General features: G+C 41.3%; 2 protein-coding genes across 4 annotated transcripts in view; one reads left to right on the plus strand and one right to left on the minus strand.

Annotated features, from left to right (window-relative positions):
* LOC129840693 (proteolipid protein DM gamma-like) overlaps positions 1-9,190 on the plus strand; it is a 30,308-nt gene extending 21,118 nt beyond the window's left edge. For 2 of the 3 annotated variants that reach the window (XM_055908773.1, XM_055908774.1), the window contains exons 2-7: positions 2,075-2,261; positions 2,404-2,563; positions 3,215-3,383; positions 3,915-3,988; positions 4,258-4,323; positions 6,094-9,190. In XM_055908773.1, the coding sequence (XP_055764748.1) occupies positions 2,075-2,261; positions 2,404-2,563; positions 3,215-3,383; positions 3,915-3,988; positions 4,258-4,323; positions 6,094-6,237 (800 nt within the window). In that variant the 3' untranslated portion in view covers positions 6,238-9,190. Of the gene's footprint in view, positions 1-2,074; positions 2,262-2,403; positions 2,564-3,214; positions 3,384-3,914; positions 3,989-4,257; positions 4,324-5,048; positions 5,829-6,093 lie in introns of those variants that run through there. The other variant, XM_055908775.1, reaches the window with a different exon arrangement.
* A 696-nt stretch (positions 9,191-9,886) lies between these two features.
* Positions 9,887-19,555, minus strand: LOC129840696 (ras-related protein Rab-9A-like). The gene is made up of 3 exons (XM_055908777.1): positions 19,389-19,555; positions 17,406-17,443; positions 9,887-15,444 (listed from the first exon to the last, which is right to left on the minus strand). Exon 3 carries the CDS (start codon positions 15,371-15,373, stop codon positions 14,768-14,770), a length of 606 nt encoding a protein of 201 aa, XP_055764752.1. The 5' UTR covers positions 15,374-15,444; positions 17,406-17,443; positions 19,389-19,555; the 3' UTR covers positions 9,887-14,767.
* Positions 19,556-20,368: the final 813 nt, after the last annotated feature.

Raw genomic sequence — 20,368 nt, forward strand, 5'->3', positions numbered from 1 at the left:
GCTGCCTCCTAGATTTAACCCTTTGTGTTTTCTGGATAAGCCAACCTTAGTGCTCTCTTGAAATATTCTGTAGAACTCTTATCTCAATGCCTGTAACAAACTGTTCATATCCAGTTGACATTGAAGTCCATAGTCCTGTGAATCGTCAGTTGGAAGCAACACTAATGAGGGCGACTAAATGCTTTGCCTGATATTATGGGATTCCATTGATGTTGGCATGTGGATGTCATTAACAGTCAACTCTGTCACCCGTCACTATAGAAACAGAATAGCCTATAGGCTCCTTCTTTTCAGTCGGGTCTGTCCCGACATTCATTTCAGCTTCATAAATTGAATTTAAAAAATAAACTATGGGTACATCCTCCAAAATTGAAAATATAAAATCACAATGGATTTGTTTATTTGGAGGAATAACTGAAAAAGAAAGCGCCATAACACTCCTGAAGAAATTTCCCGGTCTGTAATTAGTGTGTGAGATGCCAATTGGAGCAGGTTGTCATGGAAACAGTGGCACATGTAAGGGAGTGCAAAATCTTCCCAGAGTAACGTCCCACGTTTGCAATGCGGAGCTATTTATAATGCGCAGTTACATAAGCCTTAACACTTGTCTTTAATGCAATGTTTTTTTTCCTCATTTTTCGTTCCTTCGTTCTCTCTTTTCCCCTCTAACAACACTGCTGTTGCCTACTTCTCCGAGGAACTAGAAACCATAGTACTGCCAAACCCGCTCCACCGCCTCCCACAATGGTCCTTCATTACAACCCTGCACGTAACTCTTTGTGAGCTTATCACTGTGCACTGCCAATGCGACGTCAGATTTAATGGTCTTGAAACAAAACAAAAAGAATAGGAGTCATGGCTACACTATAGAGTTTTTGTTTTGTAGCTGCCATAGGCAAAGCATTGTACCGTTGACTCACCATATGACACAGTATTTAATATAGCATACCCCTCATAACTCTCTCATCCTGCCTTTGTTGAACTAGTAGTGTACATTAGATGGTATGACTGGGTGCTGTGCACAGAGGACTGGTCAGGGATCTAGTCTAGCAATGCGTGAAGTCAACGGTTAATGATAGAATCTCGTGGTGCTAGCACTGGTTAGCATTGGTTCTGTATACGTATTATGAACGTCCAATAGGAGATCTGACCACTGTGTGCTTGTGGAAGATTTGAGCTATCAGCAGTTCCACACATCTGAGTGGTATTCATTAGGACACACCATAGGAAAACGTGTTGCAACGGAAAACGAAAACAAGCTCAGGTAGTCCCTCCCTGTTTGTCTGTTTTCTTCCGCTTGGTGCCTAATGAACATGGCCCAGGTCTGTTTGCCTATGGCCCAGAAACCACTGCTCTGACAATAAGTAGCAATCATTTATTTAGACTGTGCATTATTTATGCCATTGGTTAAAAGGGATTCATTTAGAATTAAACGGTGCATTATTCAAAAGTTGGTCAAACGTGCTTTGTGTATGTTTCTCTATGAAGTAAAAGGAAAGGGATTTTTGTGGGGGGGGGGGGCTAGAGAGGAAGAAAGGAGCTTGTACTACGAAGCACAAGTAATATTTAACACTCCTGGGTGCTTGAGCGTGTCAATTCTAACTGGGGAAAGTTGCAATGATGAAGTGAAAATGGTTCCGATATGGATGAAGAGGAGACATGTTGTGGCTCTTGGTTGGAGACAGTGAGACTACTGTATCTGTCAACTTTACTGTAAATGTGACTTGGTTGTTTCTGTCAAAGCATTGTTTACTCCACACAGGTTAGCAAGAATGCTAATCCTCAAGGGTTTCAGGCTACAGCATACAGTGAATCCCTTTCTCAGTCAAATATGACATGGGCTGCTAAATCAGATCACATTTAGCATTTATGAATTCACTAATTCATGATTAATTAAAGTAGTGACGGTTGCTCTCCTGTACAAAAACATACATAGTATAGTTCCAATGTTTGCCTACATTATAATGTAGCAAGAGGTTGAGTTATAGGCTAATGTAGCTCAAGAACAAATAAACATTGACCAACTGTGTAGTTATTTGCTCCTAAGCAAGGTGCTCTCTGTCTCCCCCTGCAGGTTGCTTCGAATGCTGCATCAAGTGTCTGGGCGGCGTGCCCTACGCCTCGCTGGTGGCCACCATCCTCTGTTTCTCAGGCGTGGCTCTGTTCTGCGGGTGTGGTCACGTGGCGCTGACCGGCACACTGACCATGCTGGAGAACCACTTCTCCCAGATCACCACTGACCACGCCACCCTCACCATCGTGTAAGTTGTGTGTGTGTCTGGGGGGGGGGGGGGGCATGTTTGTAAAAGTTTGTAAAGGTATATGTCTTTGAACAAGTCTTATCCAGGTTATTCAATATGAATGCGCCTGTCTTCACATTGTTTACTATATCCGTCCGAGCAGGATCCAGACCATGCAGTACGTCATCTATGGCATCGCCTCCTTCTTCTTTGTTTATGGGATCATCCTGCTGGCTGAGGGCTTCTACACCACCAGCGCCGTTAAGAAGGAGCTGCAGAGCCAGTTCAAGACCACCGTGTGTGGCCGCTGCATCACAGCTACGGTGAGATATGAATACACACACACCCATATGGTCACACACAAATACGGTCACACACACACACACACACACACACACACACACACACACATTGCACTAATGAATACATATACACACACACACACATATACAGTCACGTGCATGCATACATGCGCACACACGTACAACCGCACACATGACGTTCATGACGTGCATGCATTTCCTTTAAGGCTGCTATGAGGACGGTTGTATTCTCCTGAGTGTCGTCAATCTAATGTCGGATGAAACTTTTTTTTCCACCCTTCTAACCAGTATTGTGTCATGTATCAGGCCAATATGGATGACTATATGGTGATGAAGATGAGGACGAGCTTGGTTATAAATATCCTCTGTCATTAGGTGATGTCGTACTGATGGATACGTATACATAGTACAGTGTTATGTTAGGTATAGCAGTAGATTTCAATGTCAAGGCTGATAATGATCAAGACAACGAGGATGATGATGATGACGAGGATGATGGTAAATGACGATGATGATCATATTGTATTGGTCACGTACACATTTTTAGCAGATGTTATTGCGGGTGTTTTGCGAAATGCTTATATGATGATGATAACGATGGGGATTACGACGAGGGTGATTATGTCACTAACTCTTCTCCCTCTTCGTCAGTTTGTATTCCTTACGTATATCCTGGGCCTGGCCTTCCTGGGGATCTTTGGCTTCTCAGCCATTCCCGTCTTCCTCTTCTACAACATGTGGACTACCTGTGCTGCCATGAAGTCCCCCATGGCCAACATCACCGATCCCGACTCCATCTGTGTGGACGTCAGGCAGTACGGTGAGTGTCACTCAGTAACACACACACTGGTCCGTGTAATAACATTTCAACCTGGTTGGAGTATGGAGTATGACCCATATTCATATGAAGGCCATTCTGCCTATAGCATCCAGCAGAACACGTCCATGTATAGATTCTCCACATCAGGATATAGCCCTGCATAAGGGCCTAATGCAAGGAGTGTGACGTACGTCCACTTGGCAGTGGTAGGATGTATCTTATTAACAGTATGCCTTCGCTACAGGTGCTGATAACACTTAGCCTTTACATGTCAATATCTATAGGGTGTTTAAGTCATTTACTGCACCGACATCTATATCGTGTTTATAACTATTACCATCACCCTGAAGCAGTGCGTCATCACCATCTGTCCACTTTAATGGCAGATGGTATAAACAGTTTACTATCACACAAGGTCAACTCAACTGGTTTTTCCAACAAATGTTGTACAAGTGAAGTGATTGACCACTCTGCGCTGAATAGGGCCTGTCTGTTGGTTCTAACCGATATCTCTTGTTCCTGATTGTCTAGGTATTATTCCATGGAATGCGACACCCGGCAAAGCCTGCGGATCTACACTAGGAGACATCTGTAGCACAAGCGAGGTGAGAACGGCAACCCCCTCCTCCTCCTGTAAATCTTTATGCACATCATATGAACCTTCATGAACCTCATATAATAGGAATATCATATAAACCTTCCTATTCACTACTTATTTCTTTTTTTGTCAAAAAAAAAAATGTTTTATACATTTGTCAAAAGCGCAAAAATAATGTACTCTAATTATACAGAGGCTGATTGTGGAAAGGACATATTTTATGAGTGTCAATCAAAGTATCATCACTAACCAGAGATTGGTCTCCATGTTTTCCAGTTCTACCTGTCTTTCCACCTGTACATTGTTGCGTGTGCTGGGGCAGGCGCCACCCTCATTGCATTGGTAAGCTTTGGATGCCCTATATCCCGAATTCCCCATGTTTGAATCATTTGCATGCGTTGCCATGGTACACTGATCTGTTGCCATGGTAATCCCTCCTCCACGCTTCATGGTTCTGACTCAGTTTTCCTGAGGGTGAAAGTCTGCCCTATAGCTTCTGGCTGGACACACATTGACATAGGCCAGATGAAAGAGCTCCTGGATAATACACATTTACTTTGTGGCCAATGGAGAGGAATGCCTCACAAGACTCTGACCATACAGTATTTTGTACCAGAGATGATAGAACAAGACTTGCATGTCTTCATAGGTGGAGCTAATGATTTGTACATCATTTTTTTGCAAATAATTAAGTTGTTTTATCCAATCAGTGTGGTTGTCATTATGTGATGGCTAGTTGAACGCCGTTGAACTCAGTAATGGGGTCATGGGGTCATGGGGCCATGCTCTCCACTGAGGCAACAGGGCTTAATGCCTTTCAGCTACTCTACCAAACTTGGATTGCTCATTAGTGGGTGTGAGCAGATTCAGCACATAGATGGCCATCTGAAATTGTGTGCGCTGTGGCAGTCTAACTTTGTTTATAGATGTAGATCTATGCAATATGAAGGTACAGTACTGCACCATCTAGCCAGATGCCCTCTAAGAACAGCACTGGCCTCCCAAAGGCCTCCTGGTCATTGACTTTGTTTCTCACCCAAGTCTGTCTTCTCATCTCTCCCTCCCAGCTGATCTACATGATGGCCACCACGTATAACTACGCTGTTCTCAAGTTTATGAGCCACGGCGACCGCCGCTCCACAAAGTTCTCCGAGCCGTATTAGAGAGCGAGAGAATGAGGGAAGAGAGAGAAAGGATAGAAAGTGAGAGAGCAAAAAAAAGAAAGAGAGTTTAGAAAGAAAGATGAAGAGAAAGAAAGACAGAGGGTGCGGGAGGAGAGTATGTAGCACTGCAGCACGTAGAGAAGCGTACGCGACTGTTAACGTAATACAGATAGATCTGTGTGCCTTTGCTTCCAACACATGCCTTTTAACCACACTGAGGGGACTAGTGAGTGCATGATTAGCGAACATGGCTGAGGTCCATTCTCTCTCCAGACAGGATATGTGCCTAGAGGTACTGATCCAGTACAGTAGGAGTACAGTACCATGTGGGACCACCAGTCAAGGCTATGGCGAGGTTGACCAGTTCATTCAAGTAGAGCAGGCACGTAGCATTGAGGACGGATAGATTATCAATACAGAGGAACAGCGCCAGTGTAAGAAGAAGGGAATATTTGTGTTGCTGTATCTAGCTTCAGATTACTAGAATATTCTGTAGTTATTCTAATCAAAGGATATAGTTTTCTTTTCAATGAGACTTTAATATCTTTCCCCCAAATTCCAACTGTCTAGCTTGAAGTTAGTCTTTTTTAGCCTGTTTAGGCTAGTCTCTTTTTGTGATATTTGTTATGAAAGACGTTGTGCCTTTTTAGTTTATGCAAAATAAACATAAAATGTGAAGGAAAACCAAGACCATTGTCCTCTCTTTTTAGGATAGTGACTGTTTGGAGAAGTTTAATCCCCACTGACTTGGTTTTCTGTCATTTACTAATACTAACCTAGCCAACCTAACCAAAAAATACTGACATTGTACAGTAGCAATGCTAATGTGTCTCGTTTGACATCTGGTAGACTGGTCAACATAATATGTATCGTCTACTCATCTAGCTCGCTTTGGCTAACTAACCCTCTCACTGGCCACCACCCTATGCACATCCCCCCCCTCCCACAGATCCACTATCTGATGATCCTGTCGGCGAACTGGGCCTACCTGAGGAGCTCCTGCAACCAGAACGAGTACCAGGACATCAAGACAAAGGACGACGACGTGGAGGAGGGTGGCTCCAAGGAGGGTCTCAACTCCTCTTACTCATAAGAGACGGCCAACCACCCCTTCACACATGTAACCTTCAACCCCCTTCTGAGTAAAAGCAACACCTGGGTCTCCTTCACTATGGGCGGTGTTCTGACTTGAGATATGTGCGCTCAACTCAAATTGTCACACGTTGGCTACATTTACACAGGGAGCCCAATTCTGATTTATTTCCCCACTAATTGGTCCTATGACCAATCATATCTTTTCACATCAATTCTTTTTCAGAGCTTATCTGATTGGTCAAAAGACCAATTAGTGAACAAAATATCAGAATTGGACTGCCTGTGTAAATGAAATACAGCACATGTCTTCCATTATCATCAATGGACAATTTAAGCGAAAGTCTGAGTTGAGCACACTTTCTCAAATCTGAATCAGGTCCTTTGTCCAAACAGGAGCAAACGTTTTCAAACGGAACAGGTATATGAGAAGTTCCTATTGGATGAGCTCAGGTTAGGTGGTACCTCTTCCTGTTTGCAAACGTTTGCTCTCGATTGGACCGTTACTGAGCGCAACCCTGCTGCCATAGCCTAACTGCTCTGAGCCAATCACAGCACAGCACTAACACAGCTCCTAATAACCGCCTAACAACAAGGTCACTGTCTGCACAACTCCTGAGGAAGCGTGCCACAAAATGTCCCGTTTTTTTGGTGTTTTATATATATATGAATATATTGTGCGAATGTGTATGTATGAATGTTTTTTTTTATACTACTTCAAAGTATGACAGGTTTACTATTATTATATTTATCTGGTCTTCTCTTATTTCTGGTATTTTTCTCCTTTGGTTATCTTATCGCAACCCTGTTTAACCTGATTTAGTTTTTTGCTTTTTTTTATGGTAATGCTTGTATCAAAAATATAAAAAGGTAAAGTAGAATTACAAAACCCATGTATACATTACATACACAGCATCTCAGGGTGCCTCTCATAGAAAATATTCCTACTATTACGTTAACTTTCCCAATCCTTTATTGACATCCAGAAATTTCTGTTAAGTAACTCTTCATTTTGGCCTGAGGAGAAAAACATGTGTTGTACCCTAACCGGATTGGACACATTCCACACTTACGGACACACTAACGTGACTGTTGGCCCAAAGCAGCAGTTCTGTCAGCAGCTGTCTGCAGTGTTAGCGCATTACCTTGACCTGCAGGTGGACCTCTAGCCTGGTCCCAGATCTGTTTGCGCTGTCTTGCCAGCTCCTATGGTCACTGTCATGTTATTATGACCATAGGAATTGGCAAGACGGCACAGACTGATCTGGGACCAGGCTAGTGAACCTCCACCTAGCCCTCTAAATGGCAGGTTTTCTCTGGAAATGGCCTTGCTTCTAAACCCACAGGACAAACCAACACTCAAGGTCAGATTGCCTTGTTCTGTTTGTAAATGATACATTATACATACCTCAGGTACTAAACCAAAATAAAAACTCCACTAACTGGGACCAGGCTAACACTTCACTGATTAAGCACACACTTGTTACAAGGCAAGGCCACAGCTGAAGTGAACATAACAAAAGGCCCAATGTTTGTTCATTGTGTTCATTGTACACAACTGTGAAGGGTGGATTTCTTTCTCCTCCTGGTTTTTGGAATCATACATTCACTTTCCTCAAGACAAGTCCACCCTTAAAGGGGTGAAGTTCACCTGTAAATATATGGACCACCCCAAAGGAAGTTCTATTGAATGACACGTCCTGAATGTGGAGAGCACGGTCAATGTTTTACCATGCCAATTTACCTTTGATTACCAATATGTAAATGTTTCCTTTTGGAGTATATGTTTAGCATCCAATTACTTGTTCTGCATTAAATATAATAGTAATGTAACATCTTTTAAAACGGTATGTTGTGAGAAGGAAGCAAATACAGAGTCATGATGGCGGTGGTGCTTGTAATTGTATACATTTTGAAATGTGAAGAAAAAAAATGTACAAAATGGTTTTCAATGTTTTTTTATCAGTTTTAGGCAGCTGAATATTTCCCTGTGCTAAAGTAATTAATAACTTGTCTTTGACATTATTTGTAATTATTTTACTATGGCAAGCCAAATGAAAGTGACTCATCTGTCATACTTTTAGGCCTGTTTATATGAACAGATACCGTTTGGATGTTTACAATATAACAAGTCAGGAATTTTCTTTTTTTCCCCCAGATATCATTTGATTATCATGACCTATTCTATAATAATGATCAGAGTAGTTCAAGTGCTTCGGACTATAAGGTATCTGCATTTTAGTCTAAATTGAGTTAGTGACATAGCCTTGTTCTGTTCAATGTACTCTACCTACATACAGTATACTCTAAATACCCCAAGCCATGTTAAGTTCAAATTAATTCAAAAGAATACAAGATAAAATGTCTGACCCCATTCAAACCAACGAGGGCTCGAAACTGTAAAGCCAATTATCTCACAATCATCTTTTTGCAGATAGAACCTTATAGTCCCAAGCTCCCAAGTTATCTTCCTCACACCAGTGAAACAATAATTTATTTAACTTTCGTATGAAAAGGCATGTCGGTATTGTCCACGTGTGCAAACGTCTAAATACTGAAAAAAGGACTATATTCCCATGTGTGTTATGTTTGATATAATACAGTGTGCTTTGCCACCAGGTCGATGTAGGCAAGCGCATGTTCCGGTTCATATAAGATGCGTGTCAGTCAGGGTGTGTTGTCGTTTCCTCGTTATTGCATGAAGGCGACATGACTGTGTCTTTGCAGTTTTTCAGGTGATGTGTAGTCAATTGTACTGACAACTATGGTAGGCAGCGTTTGCCCCCACTCAACTCTCTTATTTTTTTAAAGATATCCATTGTACCTTGATGACATTGTAGACCTTGTAGTTGTTTCATTATTGTTTTTCTTTAAAGTTTTAAATAGTTATATGACTCCTGTATAGTGATGATTTTTGTAACCTTCTCTAGTAAAACCGATATTTTATCGTGAAAGAGCTGCTTTCTGTCGCTTTCTTACAAGTTTGGACTTCCTGTTAAACACACACGCAATGGGATGAATGACATATGCTTTGAACAAGTCAGTTGCCAAACGTTGTAGAATGTTGCAGATAGAAATGCCATTTATATAGCTGATGTGATTCCTTATTCTATGTATCAGAGAGCGATGTTTGTTCTACATAGCCTATTTCTATCTGAACATTCCAAAATGTGCGTCCTGCTGAACGCGCCCCAGCGCTCACCCTCAACCACAGTGATGGGACAACCTTGGGGTGTTGCCTTTGTAGAGTTTGGTGAGATGCGGAGTCCACCTGGTGGAAAAATGTAGCATTGTTCATTTCCTAAAATGGTAGTCCAAAACTATTGATTAAGACCAAGGAAAGCTCCAGGGTGAAGTTTCCCATAGGTACAGATCTAGGATCCACTCCCTCCCCCAAATCGTAAACTTAACCATTAGTGGGGGAAATACAAAACTGACCCAAGATCAGCATCTAGGGGAAACTTCACCCTACACCCCAAGAAAGGGGTCCGCACAAATTAGGATAGCAGTGTATTTGGCCTACAGTTGACCGACAGTACATTGGTCAGTGGAAGACCAGACACACTCCACAGAAGGAGCACATTACTTCAACATAGGTTTAAAATGGCCAACTTTTTATTTCAACACACATAAAAAAAATTTAAGACGTATTTATAGTGTTTCAGGTTGGTTCATGTTTTAATGCAAGACGCTGGAACAGGAGAAAAACAATTGAGTGGATGGTCAGGGGAACAGAAAATAAATTATTTTTAGAATGCAAATTGACCACAAGAAGTCCAAAGATCGAATATTTGACAAACAAATTTCAAACCTTGCTTACAATTGTATATGATCACATATTTTTCTATAATGCGCGGGAATAATTTGGAACACACTTCCAAAATAAAAATCACTTGGAGCTGATTTGCCAATGTTTTTACAGTCTTATGTCCAACAAAAAATAATTATACACAATACCAGTCAAAAGTTTGGACACACATACTCGTTCAAGGAAATAACACACATGGAATCATGTAGTAAGCAAAAAAGGTGTTAAATCCAAATATTTTATATTTGAGATTCTTCAAAGTAGCCACCCTTTGCCTTGACAGCTTCATGAGGTTGTCACCTGGAATGCATTTCAATTAACTTCTCTAGGGTAGGGGGCAGCATTCGGAATTTTGGATGAAATGCATGCCCAAATTAAACTGCCTGCTTCTCGGGCCCAGAAGATATGCTATGCATGCAACTGGTAGATTTGGATAGAAAACACTCTAAAGTTTCCAAAACTGTTAAAATAGTGTCTGTGAGTATAACAGAACTGATTTGGCAGGCAAAAACCTGAGAAAAATCCATTCAGGAAGTATATATATTTTTTTGGTTTTGTAGTTTTCTATTCAATGCCATTACAGTATCCATTGACTTAGGACTCAATTTGCAGTTTCTATGCCTTCCACTAGATGTCAACAGTCTTTAGAAATTGTTTCAGGCTTGTATTCTGAAAAATTAGGAAGTAAGAGCAGTCTGAGTGGACCCTAAAGTGTCAGAGCTTTTTCATGCGTGAGACCGAGAGAGTGCGTTTCTTGTTTACCTTTTAAATTGACAACGTTATTGTTCGGTTGAAATATTATCGATTATTTAGGCTAAAAACAACCTGAGGTTTGAATATAAACATCGTTTGACATGTTTCTATGAACTTTACGGATACAATTTGGATTTTTTTGTCTTCCTGTTTTGACTGCGTTTGAGCATGTGGATTACTGAAAAAAAGGCGAACAAAACGGAGGTTTTTGGATATAAAGAGACTTTATCGAACAAAAGGAACATTTGAGTAAATGAATGTCTGCTGAGTGCAACCATATGAAGATCATCAAAGGTATGGGATTAATTTTATCTCTATTTCTGACTTCTGACTTCTACTTGGCAGGTTACTGTTTGTAATGATTTGTCTAGTGGGCTATGTTCTCAAATAATCGTAAGGTATGCTTTCGCCGTAAAGCATTTTTTTAAATCTGACACCGTGGTTGGATTCACAAGAAGTTAATCTTTAAACCTATGTAAAATATGTTTTGTTTTCTGAATTTTTAATGTGTATTTCTGTATTTGAATTTGGCGCCCAGCAATTTCACTGGCTGTTGAAGAGGTGGGACACTAACGTCTCACGTACCCAAGAGAGGTTAACAGGTGTGACTTGTTAAAAGTTTGAGGAATTTCTTTCCTTCTTAATATGTTTGATCAGTTGTGTTGTGACACGGTAGGGATGGTATACAGAAGATAACCCTATTTGGTAAAATACCAAGTCCATATTGTGGCAAGAACAGCTCAAATAAGCAAAGAGAAACGACAATCCGTCATTACTTTAAAACATGAAGGTCAGTCAATACGTAAAATTTCAAGAACTTTGAAAGTGTCTTCAAGTGCAGTCGCAAAAACCATTAGGCACTATGATGAAACTGTCTCTCAAGAGGACCACCACAGGAAAGGAAGACCCAGAGTTACCTCTGCTGCAGAGGATAAGTTCATTTGAGTTACCAGCCTCAAAAATCGCAGCCCAAATAAATGCTTCAGAGTTCAAATAAGACACATCTCAACATCAACTGTTCAGAGGAGACTGTGTGAATCAGGCCTTCATGGTCAAATTGCAGTAAAGAAACCACTACTAAAGGACAATAAGAAGAAGAAGAGACTTGCATGGGCCAAGAAACATGAGCAATGGACATTAGACTGGTGGAAATATGGGAGTCCCATAGGGCTGCGCACAATTGGCCCAGCATTGTCCAGGTTTGGCCGTGGGTAGGCCGTCATTGTAAATAAGAATTTGTTCTTAACTGACTTGCCGAGTTAAATAAAAGTATAATTTAAAGAGAAACAACAGCCCATCATTTCTTTAAGACATGAAGGTCAGTCAATGCGGAACAACTGAATGTTTCTTCAGTTGCAGTCGCAAAAACCATCAAGTGCAATGAAGAAACTGGCTCTCATGAGGACCGCCACAGGAAAGAAAGACCCAGAGTTACCTCTGCTGCAGAGGATACGTTCATTAGAGTTAACTGCACCTCAGATTGCTTCACAGAGTTCAAGTAACAGACACATGAACATCAACTGTGTGAATCAGGCCTTCATGGTCGAATTGCTGCAAAGAAACCACTACTAAAGGACACCAATAAGAAGAAGATACTTGCTTGGGCCAAGAAACACAAGCAATGGACATTAGACCGGTGGAAATCTGTCCTTTGGTCTGATGAGTCCAAATGTTTTATTTTTGGTTCCAACCACCGTGTCTTTGTGAGACGCAGAGTAGGTGAACGGATGATCTAGTTGGACCGCAGAGTGAAGGGAAAGCAGCCAACATATGTGGGAACTCCTTCAAGACTGTTGGAAAGGTGGTTGAGAGAATGCCAAGTGTCCAAAGTTGTCATCAAGGCAAAGTGTGGCTACTTTGAAGAATCTCAAATATATTTTGATTTGTTTAACACTTTTTTGGTTACGACATGACTCCATATGTGTTATTTCATAGTTGAGATGTCTTCACTATTATTCTACAATGTAGAAAATAAAGAGATACCCTTGAATGAGTAGGTGTGTCTAAACATTTGACTGGTACTGTATATGCTCAGAAATCTTGGTGTGCCGCCGGCTGCCAGTTGGGGAACCCTGCTATAGAAATGACTGGTTTGCATTTGAATACTGGTAACATCATTTTTTTGGGGGGTCTTTTGTCAAATTACCAACGATATATATTTTTTTACATAAAAACAAAAGTACATTAGGCCTACAGTTTTTAGTGTGTCATGGTTGGTTTTGTTTTACAGCAAAACATAGAAACAACTGGTATGCATTTACGACTGGTTTCCTTGGAGCTATAGTACACAGAACTCATGATGGCACAAGTCAGCCTAAAGCCTATTATCACAAACTGTGGCGCAATGGCCCTGGGTTTGCTGCTCCATTCCTAAATGGTTAGTCCAGGTCCAGGCAACATAACATTAAAAAGCCATTCATTTCCAAACTCTCCGAGAACAGTTAGGCGAGCTAATGCACTTATATCCTGAGGCTTCGGGTGCACCAGTTCGCGTAGTGAGTGACTGAAAATACATTTAAATAAATTAAAGCTAATGTTTTTGTAGCTAAAAGACAAATCTACATGCTTCAGTGCCCTGCCATTCCTAACGAACACACATTAACATGGCTATAGAAAGGCTTTTGACAGTTTATCTGGAAATTGGATGAGATTAAACATGTTAAAGCTCTTACGGTCATTATGAATGCTGGACACACTTATGGATGTTGATGGGAGTCCATTCAACATTGGTCTCTATAGAGAACGCGATCCAGCCAATGAACGGCTTCGAATTCACACAGCCAAAATTTGCATGGCTGGGTTGAGTGGGTTTAAAATCTAAAATCAGCCCAAGTGAGAATAATCAGAGAAATGGGTTTGACTGGAATTTTCTTTCCATTTGTACAATGATGTAGACTGGACAGAACCCTCAGGCTTCCCCCCCAACACATACTGTAGTTCAGTCAGTCTGTGTACTGACTACCACCACTAACGTTAATACAAAATAGGATTGTTTTAAACAATCAACAATATTAATATACATTTGGCACATTCAGCCCATTTAATAGATGGGATGACAATGTAGTATTTCCCATGTGGCTCAATTGGTAGAGCAGGGCGCTTGTAACGGCAGGGTTGTGGGTTCGTTTCCCACAGGGGACCAGTATGAAAAAGTACATCAAATAATGTCTGCTTTGACTAAAATGTAAATATTTAGTCATTACTTGATTACTGAAGGACAAGCGCAAAACAAAGTATTCTCTTGATCGTAGTAGTCACTGATAAAAACACACTCGCCAGCGCAAAGGAATGTCAAATAGCAGGCCCAACTATGAGCACTCCTGTGTATGATAAAACTTATATAGCCTAAGTGGGTTGGGTGTGTATAATGCCATGAACAGGCTGTGTGTCCGCGTGCACGTGCAGTCGGGTAAACCATGGGAGAACAGAGCAGAACGAAAGCATTAACCACAGTTAACAAGGAGAACTTGAACCAAGTGGCCGTTGGTATCAACAGTATTCACAAGTTACGGCCAGAGTTGGCCAGCAGAAATTCAAATATGCCCCTACTGTCTCTTTGAAGGCTCAGTGCAGTCAAAATTCTAATCTTCCTGTGTTTCATACCATATTGTATAAACAGCTGATGAAACGAACACTGTAAAACTGTGAAAAAATGTGATCCGTTTATTTCCTGATAGTTGGTGGTCGAAAATACAATCTACACAGGACATTATAATCAGCAGGTTTGCATGGACGGGAGTTTCAGCTTTCAATGGTGACATCACTGTTCGGTAGATTGGTCAATAGACCAACAACAAAAACTGTTCCAAACCTCTCTTCCAATAAACAGCTAGTTTTCCCAGTCTTAGCAAAATTCTTGCTTGAGAAATAGTTTTTTTTGCTAAAAAGCTATTTTTGCCCATTTAAATTGAGATAAACAGCTGCATTGGGCCTTTAAGAGTCAAATAAAGGTAATCAACCCTACATCTCCTCAGCAGCAGGAGGCACCAGAGCGAGGCTTCCTGTGCAGGTCCACTGTGTTCGTCGGGATGAGGTGCTCGCCCCTTTCCTCCTGCGCCAGCACCCTCCTCACCGCCTCCTCAAACGCCGCCGCCACGTTGGTCGAGTCCTTGGCGCTCGTCTCAAAGTACGGGTGGCCGCCGTTGTCGCGGCACCACTGGCGGGCGTCCTCGCCCGAAACCTGCCTCTCTGGCACATCCAACTTATTACCCAGGACCACGAAAGGGAACTTCTCAGGTTCCTTGACATCAGCGTAGTAGGCAAACTCCTTCTTCCAGTTGTTGAGATTGTGGAAGCTCTGGTTGTCATCCACGCTGAAGGTTAGGAGACAACAGTCGGAGCCACGGTAGAAAGGTGTCCGGAGCGAGCGGAAGCGCTCCTGGCCCGCCGTGTCCCAGATTTGGAGCGTCACGGTGCGCCCGTCCACCTCCAGCTCCTTGTTTAGGAACTCCACGCCAATGGTGTGGAAGAGATGCGTGTCAAACTTGTTGGTGACGTAGCGGTTCATGAGGGAGGACTTTCCCACGCCTCCGTCCCCAAGGAGGATCACCTTGAGCAGGGACGACTTGGCTGTCATGGCTGGGCCTGGGCTGAAGGGTTGGTGGGGTAGCTGGCTGGGGGGGATGGTCTGGGAAGCGCTGCTGCTACCTGACAAATAGATTACATAGTCATTCAGTTTAATCAGTCAACTGGTTGTTTGCTCTGTTAACAGTCTGAGAAAAGAAAATAACCAGGTTAAGAAACACAGATTAACAACCTCACCTGTAGTCAGCTAAAGTCAAATCAGTCACAATGTTATACAGTCTAGTAGTTGATATCTTAACCAATGAAGACGTAACATTGTCCTGCCGACATTAACTGTTGTAGGAGTTGTAATATTCTCAGCATGTGTCACATGGACAATGATCAGATGACCATCTCTTAGAAAATCACGAGCAAAGCTGTGGCCACAGGCCACACACCACAAGAACGTTTTGTCTGCATAATGCTTGGCTTCAGAGCAGACATGATGCATTAAACACGTGGGGTGAGTTTGGCCGACTGTAAAGTACAGCAGACAACTATAGGCCTAAAACTTAGTTTAGTGTACTACAATACAGTAGTAGCACAGTAGAGTATAGAATGCATTGTGTAAGGACACAAGAAGAGACAGTGGCAGTAATATATATTCTTAACTTATGGCTGCAGGGGCAGTATTGAGTAGCTTGGATGAAAGGTGCACAGAGGTGCCCAGAGTAAACGGCCTGCTCCTCAGTCATAGTTGCTAATATATGCATATTATTATTAGTATTGGATAGAAAACACTCTGAAGTTTCTAAAACTGTTTGAATTATGTCTGTGAGTATAACAGAACTCATATGGCAGGCAAAAACCAGAGAGAAAATCCAAAAAGTAAGTGGAAACTGAGGCTGGTAGATTTTCAACCAAGCTCCCATTGAAATTACAGCGAGATATGGATGTCAACAGTCTGTAGAACTTTGTCTGATGACTCTACTGTGAAGGGGGGCCGGATGAGAGGACAATTAGTCAGGTCTGCCATGAGGTGACCATTCTTTAACCATGCGCGTTCACATGAGGGAGCTCCGTTCCATCGCTCATCTGAAGTCAATGTAATTCTCCGGTTGGAACGTTAGTCAAGATTTATGTTAAAAACATTCTAAAGATTGATTCAATACATCGTTTGACATGTTTCTATGGACTGTTACGGAACCTTTGGACATTTCGTCAGGTTTTAGTGAACGCGCTTCCCTGACGTTGGATTTGTATACCAAACACACGACAAAAATAGCTATTTGGTCATAAATGATGGACATTACCGAAAAAAACGAACATTTCTTGTGGAAGTGGCAGTCCTGGGAGTGTATTCCGACGAAGATCAGCAAAGTGAAGATTTATAATGCTTTTTATGAGTCTTGTTGACTGCACAATTTGGGCGAGTAACTGTATGGCTTTCTTTCGTGGCTGAACGCTGTTTTCAGATGATTGAATATTGTGTTTTGCCGTAAAGCTTTTTGTAATCTGACACAGCGGTTGCATTAAGAACAAGTGTATCTTTAATTCTATGTAAAACATGTATCTTTCATCAAAGTTTATGATGAGTATTTGTGTTATTCTGTTATTGGCTCTCTGCAATTTCTCCGGATATTTTGGAGGCATTTCTGAACATGGCGCCAATGTAAACGGAGGTTTTTGGATATAAATATGAACTTAATCGAACAAGACATATGTATTGTGTAATATGAAGTCCTATGAGTGTCATCTGATGAAGATCATCAAAGGTTAGTGATTAATTTTATCTCTATTTGTGCTAATTGTGACTCCTCTCTTTGGCTGGAAAAATGGCTGAATTTTTCTTTGAGTTGGTGGTGACCTAACATAATCGTTTGTGGTGCTTTCGCTGAAAAGCCTATTTGAAATCGGACACTTTGGTGGGATTAACAACAAGATTACCTTTAAAATGGTATAAAACACATGTATGTTTGAGGAATTTTAATTATGAGATTTCTGTTGTTTGAATTTGGCACCTTGCACTTTCACTGGCTGTTGTCATTTCGATCCCGTTACCGGGATTGCAGCCATAAGAAGTTTTAACACATGTCATTTCTTACCGTTATGTATCAGGGCAAACCATAGCCTAATTCAGCACCTGTTAGAAAAAACAGAGAAGGTATGATGTTAGTTCATCATCGTCATGGTATTAACCTATGTGAACATGTCAAAGGATTCCATGACGTGCATTTAATGAGGCCTTTAAGTTCCTGTAATTAGAGTGAATGTCGTTCATTTCAACTCTATTAGTCTAACGGATGTCTGGTATGGGTATTAAAATTCCAGGTTGTTGTAGGCCTTGGTTATTAATACAGTAACACACTGAAGGGTTAAGCAATGACTAACATTGCAGGCTTCTGAGAAAGTAAAGACGAATGTTATCCTTAAACAAACAAAGACCCCAATTAGTACAAGAGACCAGGTGGGTCAACCCACTTGCAATTCTATTTCAAGTTTTAAAAAAAGAGGAGAAATAGAAAATCCGATCATCCAATTCCTAACATCCCTGTAAGACCTGTTCAAGCTCTTTTCCAGAGTGACGATTTTAACGGGGCTCCAACTGTTCTGGTTGGTGATGAAGGGGTCATAATGAGTAGAGAAATCTGAGTTTATCACCACCTCAATGCCTCTCCATCACATAATTGATCAATGCCTCGTCTCTGATTGAGGTAGTGTTCAGCAGCCTCCTCAAATACTGTGACAACAATGTGCCACTAAATTGAAATGACTTGCAACACTGAACTCTAATCAATGGAGTTAACTACTTAAGAAATCTTCTCTAGCCCTCTACCCATTTCCATAATGATATAATAACATCCAAAAGGGTAGTGAAATGGGCTAATCAGCCCAAATAGGTCAGAGACATAGGTAACAGACGCACGTCTTGTTAAGTCAAATTGGTTAAAGACTCTGCCTATTGTTAGCTGCCTCAGCCAACTACAGTGAATTTAATGTGCCGGAATATATCTGGACTAGAGAGAACACTGACTGCACCTTTGTTATGCTGCCTTTCTGCAGCTGTGGTTCACAACACACACACACACACACACACACACACACACACACACACACACACACACACACAGAAAGAGAGTCATGTGCCCATATCAGCACTGGCTCTCACCGGTCACAAGATTTAAAGGGGAAGTAGGACTACTGTTCAGGTTCGAATTAAAAAAAAAATAATAATGTTTGAGCATTATCAGCATGGCAATCAATGGTATTTTTTTAATATTTTTGTTACCTTTATGTAACTATGGTAATGCTCTATCTATTCAACAACGAGCCCTATTAAAATATTCTACCATAGATTTGTAGAACAAGACAATCTGGTCCTATCCCCAGCATTACATACATCACTAGCCAACAGAGAACTTGGTTGGATAGACCATGCGCAGAAGCTTGGAATGTTTGTGCTTTGTTTGTTTGATGACACACTTTTAGATAAAAGTGAACACATATCCATCGCGAGGATGATCTGAAAAGGGACGTAGGCTTTAGCTCTGTAACGGTATAGGCTATTGGAAACAAACTTGCTTTGGTAGTAGGCTGATTAGCAGGTACACAACAAGACTGTCATATGGAGTAAGTATAGCGGACTCCCACGGCCTAATAACAAACAAACACAAGGAATAAAGACTGCTAGTGAATATACGCGTTTAAAACAACTGGGATCTCGGACATCCTTGACTTCAATGCGTTCAGGACAACTGGGAAAAAACGAGCTCTGACTCGAGAACAAAATCGTTTGAACTGTCATCCAACTCGGAATTACAATTCGGAAACTTGGGCATCTTTCTTAGAGCTCCGACATTCCGACCTGAAGATCACCGACTGATTTGACATCGTTTTTTTCAGTTCCCAGTTGTCTCGAACTCCTCGCTTGCCATGAACCACGTAGTCTGTGAGATCATGCGCGAAGCCTAAACATCAGCTGGCTTCATGTAGCTGGCTAGGCTAACTGGTAAACACATATTATTTCCATTAAATGTGAAAGTCTGAAATATCTAGCTACGAAAAGTATCAATTGGTTGCAACTGTACCTTGATGTTTATAATGTACGTCGGCGTTGCCATACCGCTCCATCCCTTTGCAAAATCCTCACGAGCGGCCGAGGTTTCCCGGTGACATGGCGCTACTGGGCAGGACTGCTCGAGCGCTACTGACGCTCATATGACCGATCGTTTGTCACGCCTACTGTGAGCTAAATGGATAAAGGAAGCTATTAACGTGTGTGTAATTGTGCTTTTCCTACTGAAAAAGTATAGCAGGAAATTGACATTCTAAACACTAAACACGCAGGACATGTCCATACAATACACCTCTGGCAATATTGTGATGACGTTACTGTAACATTCTATACAATGGGCGCTTTCCTCTGCCCAGGAGTTGCATACACAAGTCAGATCTTACAATGCAATGGATAGTTTTTTAAGGATCAGCTAATTACAACATATGTTATAGCAATATTTTAGTCGATGACACAGTCAATCACTCAAACACTGCACTTTGTCAAGGATAGCCAAGCCCCGTTGTGATAAGAATACGGTTTACACTAGATAACACAACCACAAAGTCAAAATTGGCCACAAAAGTCAAAATCTTAATTTAGGTTAAGCATAACGTTAGCGGTGTAGTTAAGGTTAGGGTTTGGTTTAAAATCAGATTTTAAGAAGATAAATTGTAGTATGGGGTAAGTTGAGCCCCGGGAGAAGGTAAATTAAGCCGCATACAAATGTTTAAAACCATGTCTATATTTATTTCCCAAACACAATTTAACAGAATCACAATAACTTTTTATCTTTTAATAATTTTAAGCATATTTTAACGCAGGCTTAACACCTAACAAACAATTATTATTATTTTACACTTTTAACAGACCAGGCCCTGTTGTTATCTCATATGCCAGCGATAATGCCTTGCATTACACCTGGGAACAAAACACTTAAATTAACTCAACTTGCCATTGGCTCAACTTACCCCAAGGCAAACATTTGACTATTTTAGCCCACACAACTACAAG

Source organism: Salvelinus fontinalis, chromosome 41, assembly GCF_029448725.1.
Source record: "Salvelinus fontinalis isolate EN_2023a chromosome 41, ASM2944872v1, whole genome shotgun sequence".
Lineage (NCBI taxonomy): Eukaryota > Metazoa > Chordata > Actinopteri > Salmoniformes > Salmonidae > Salvelinus > Salvelinus fontinalis.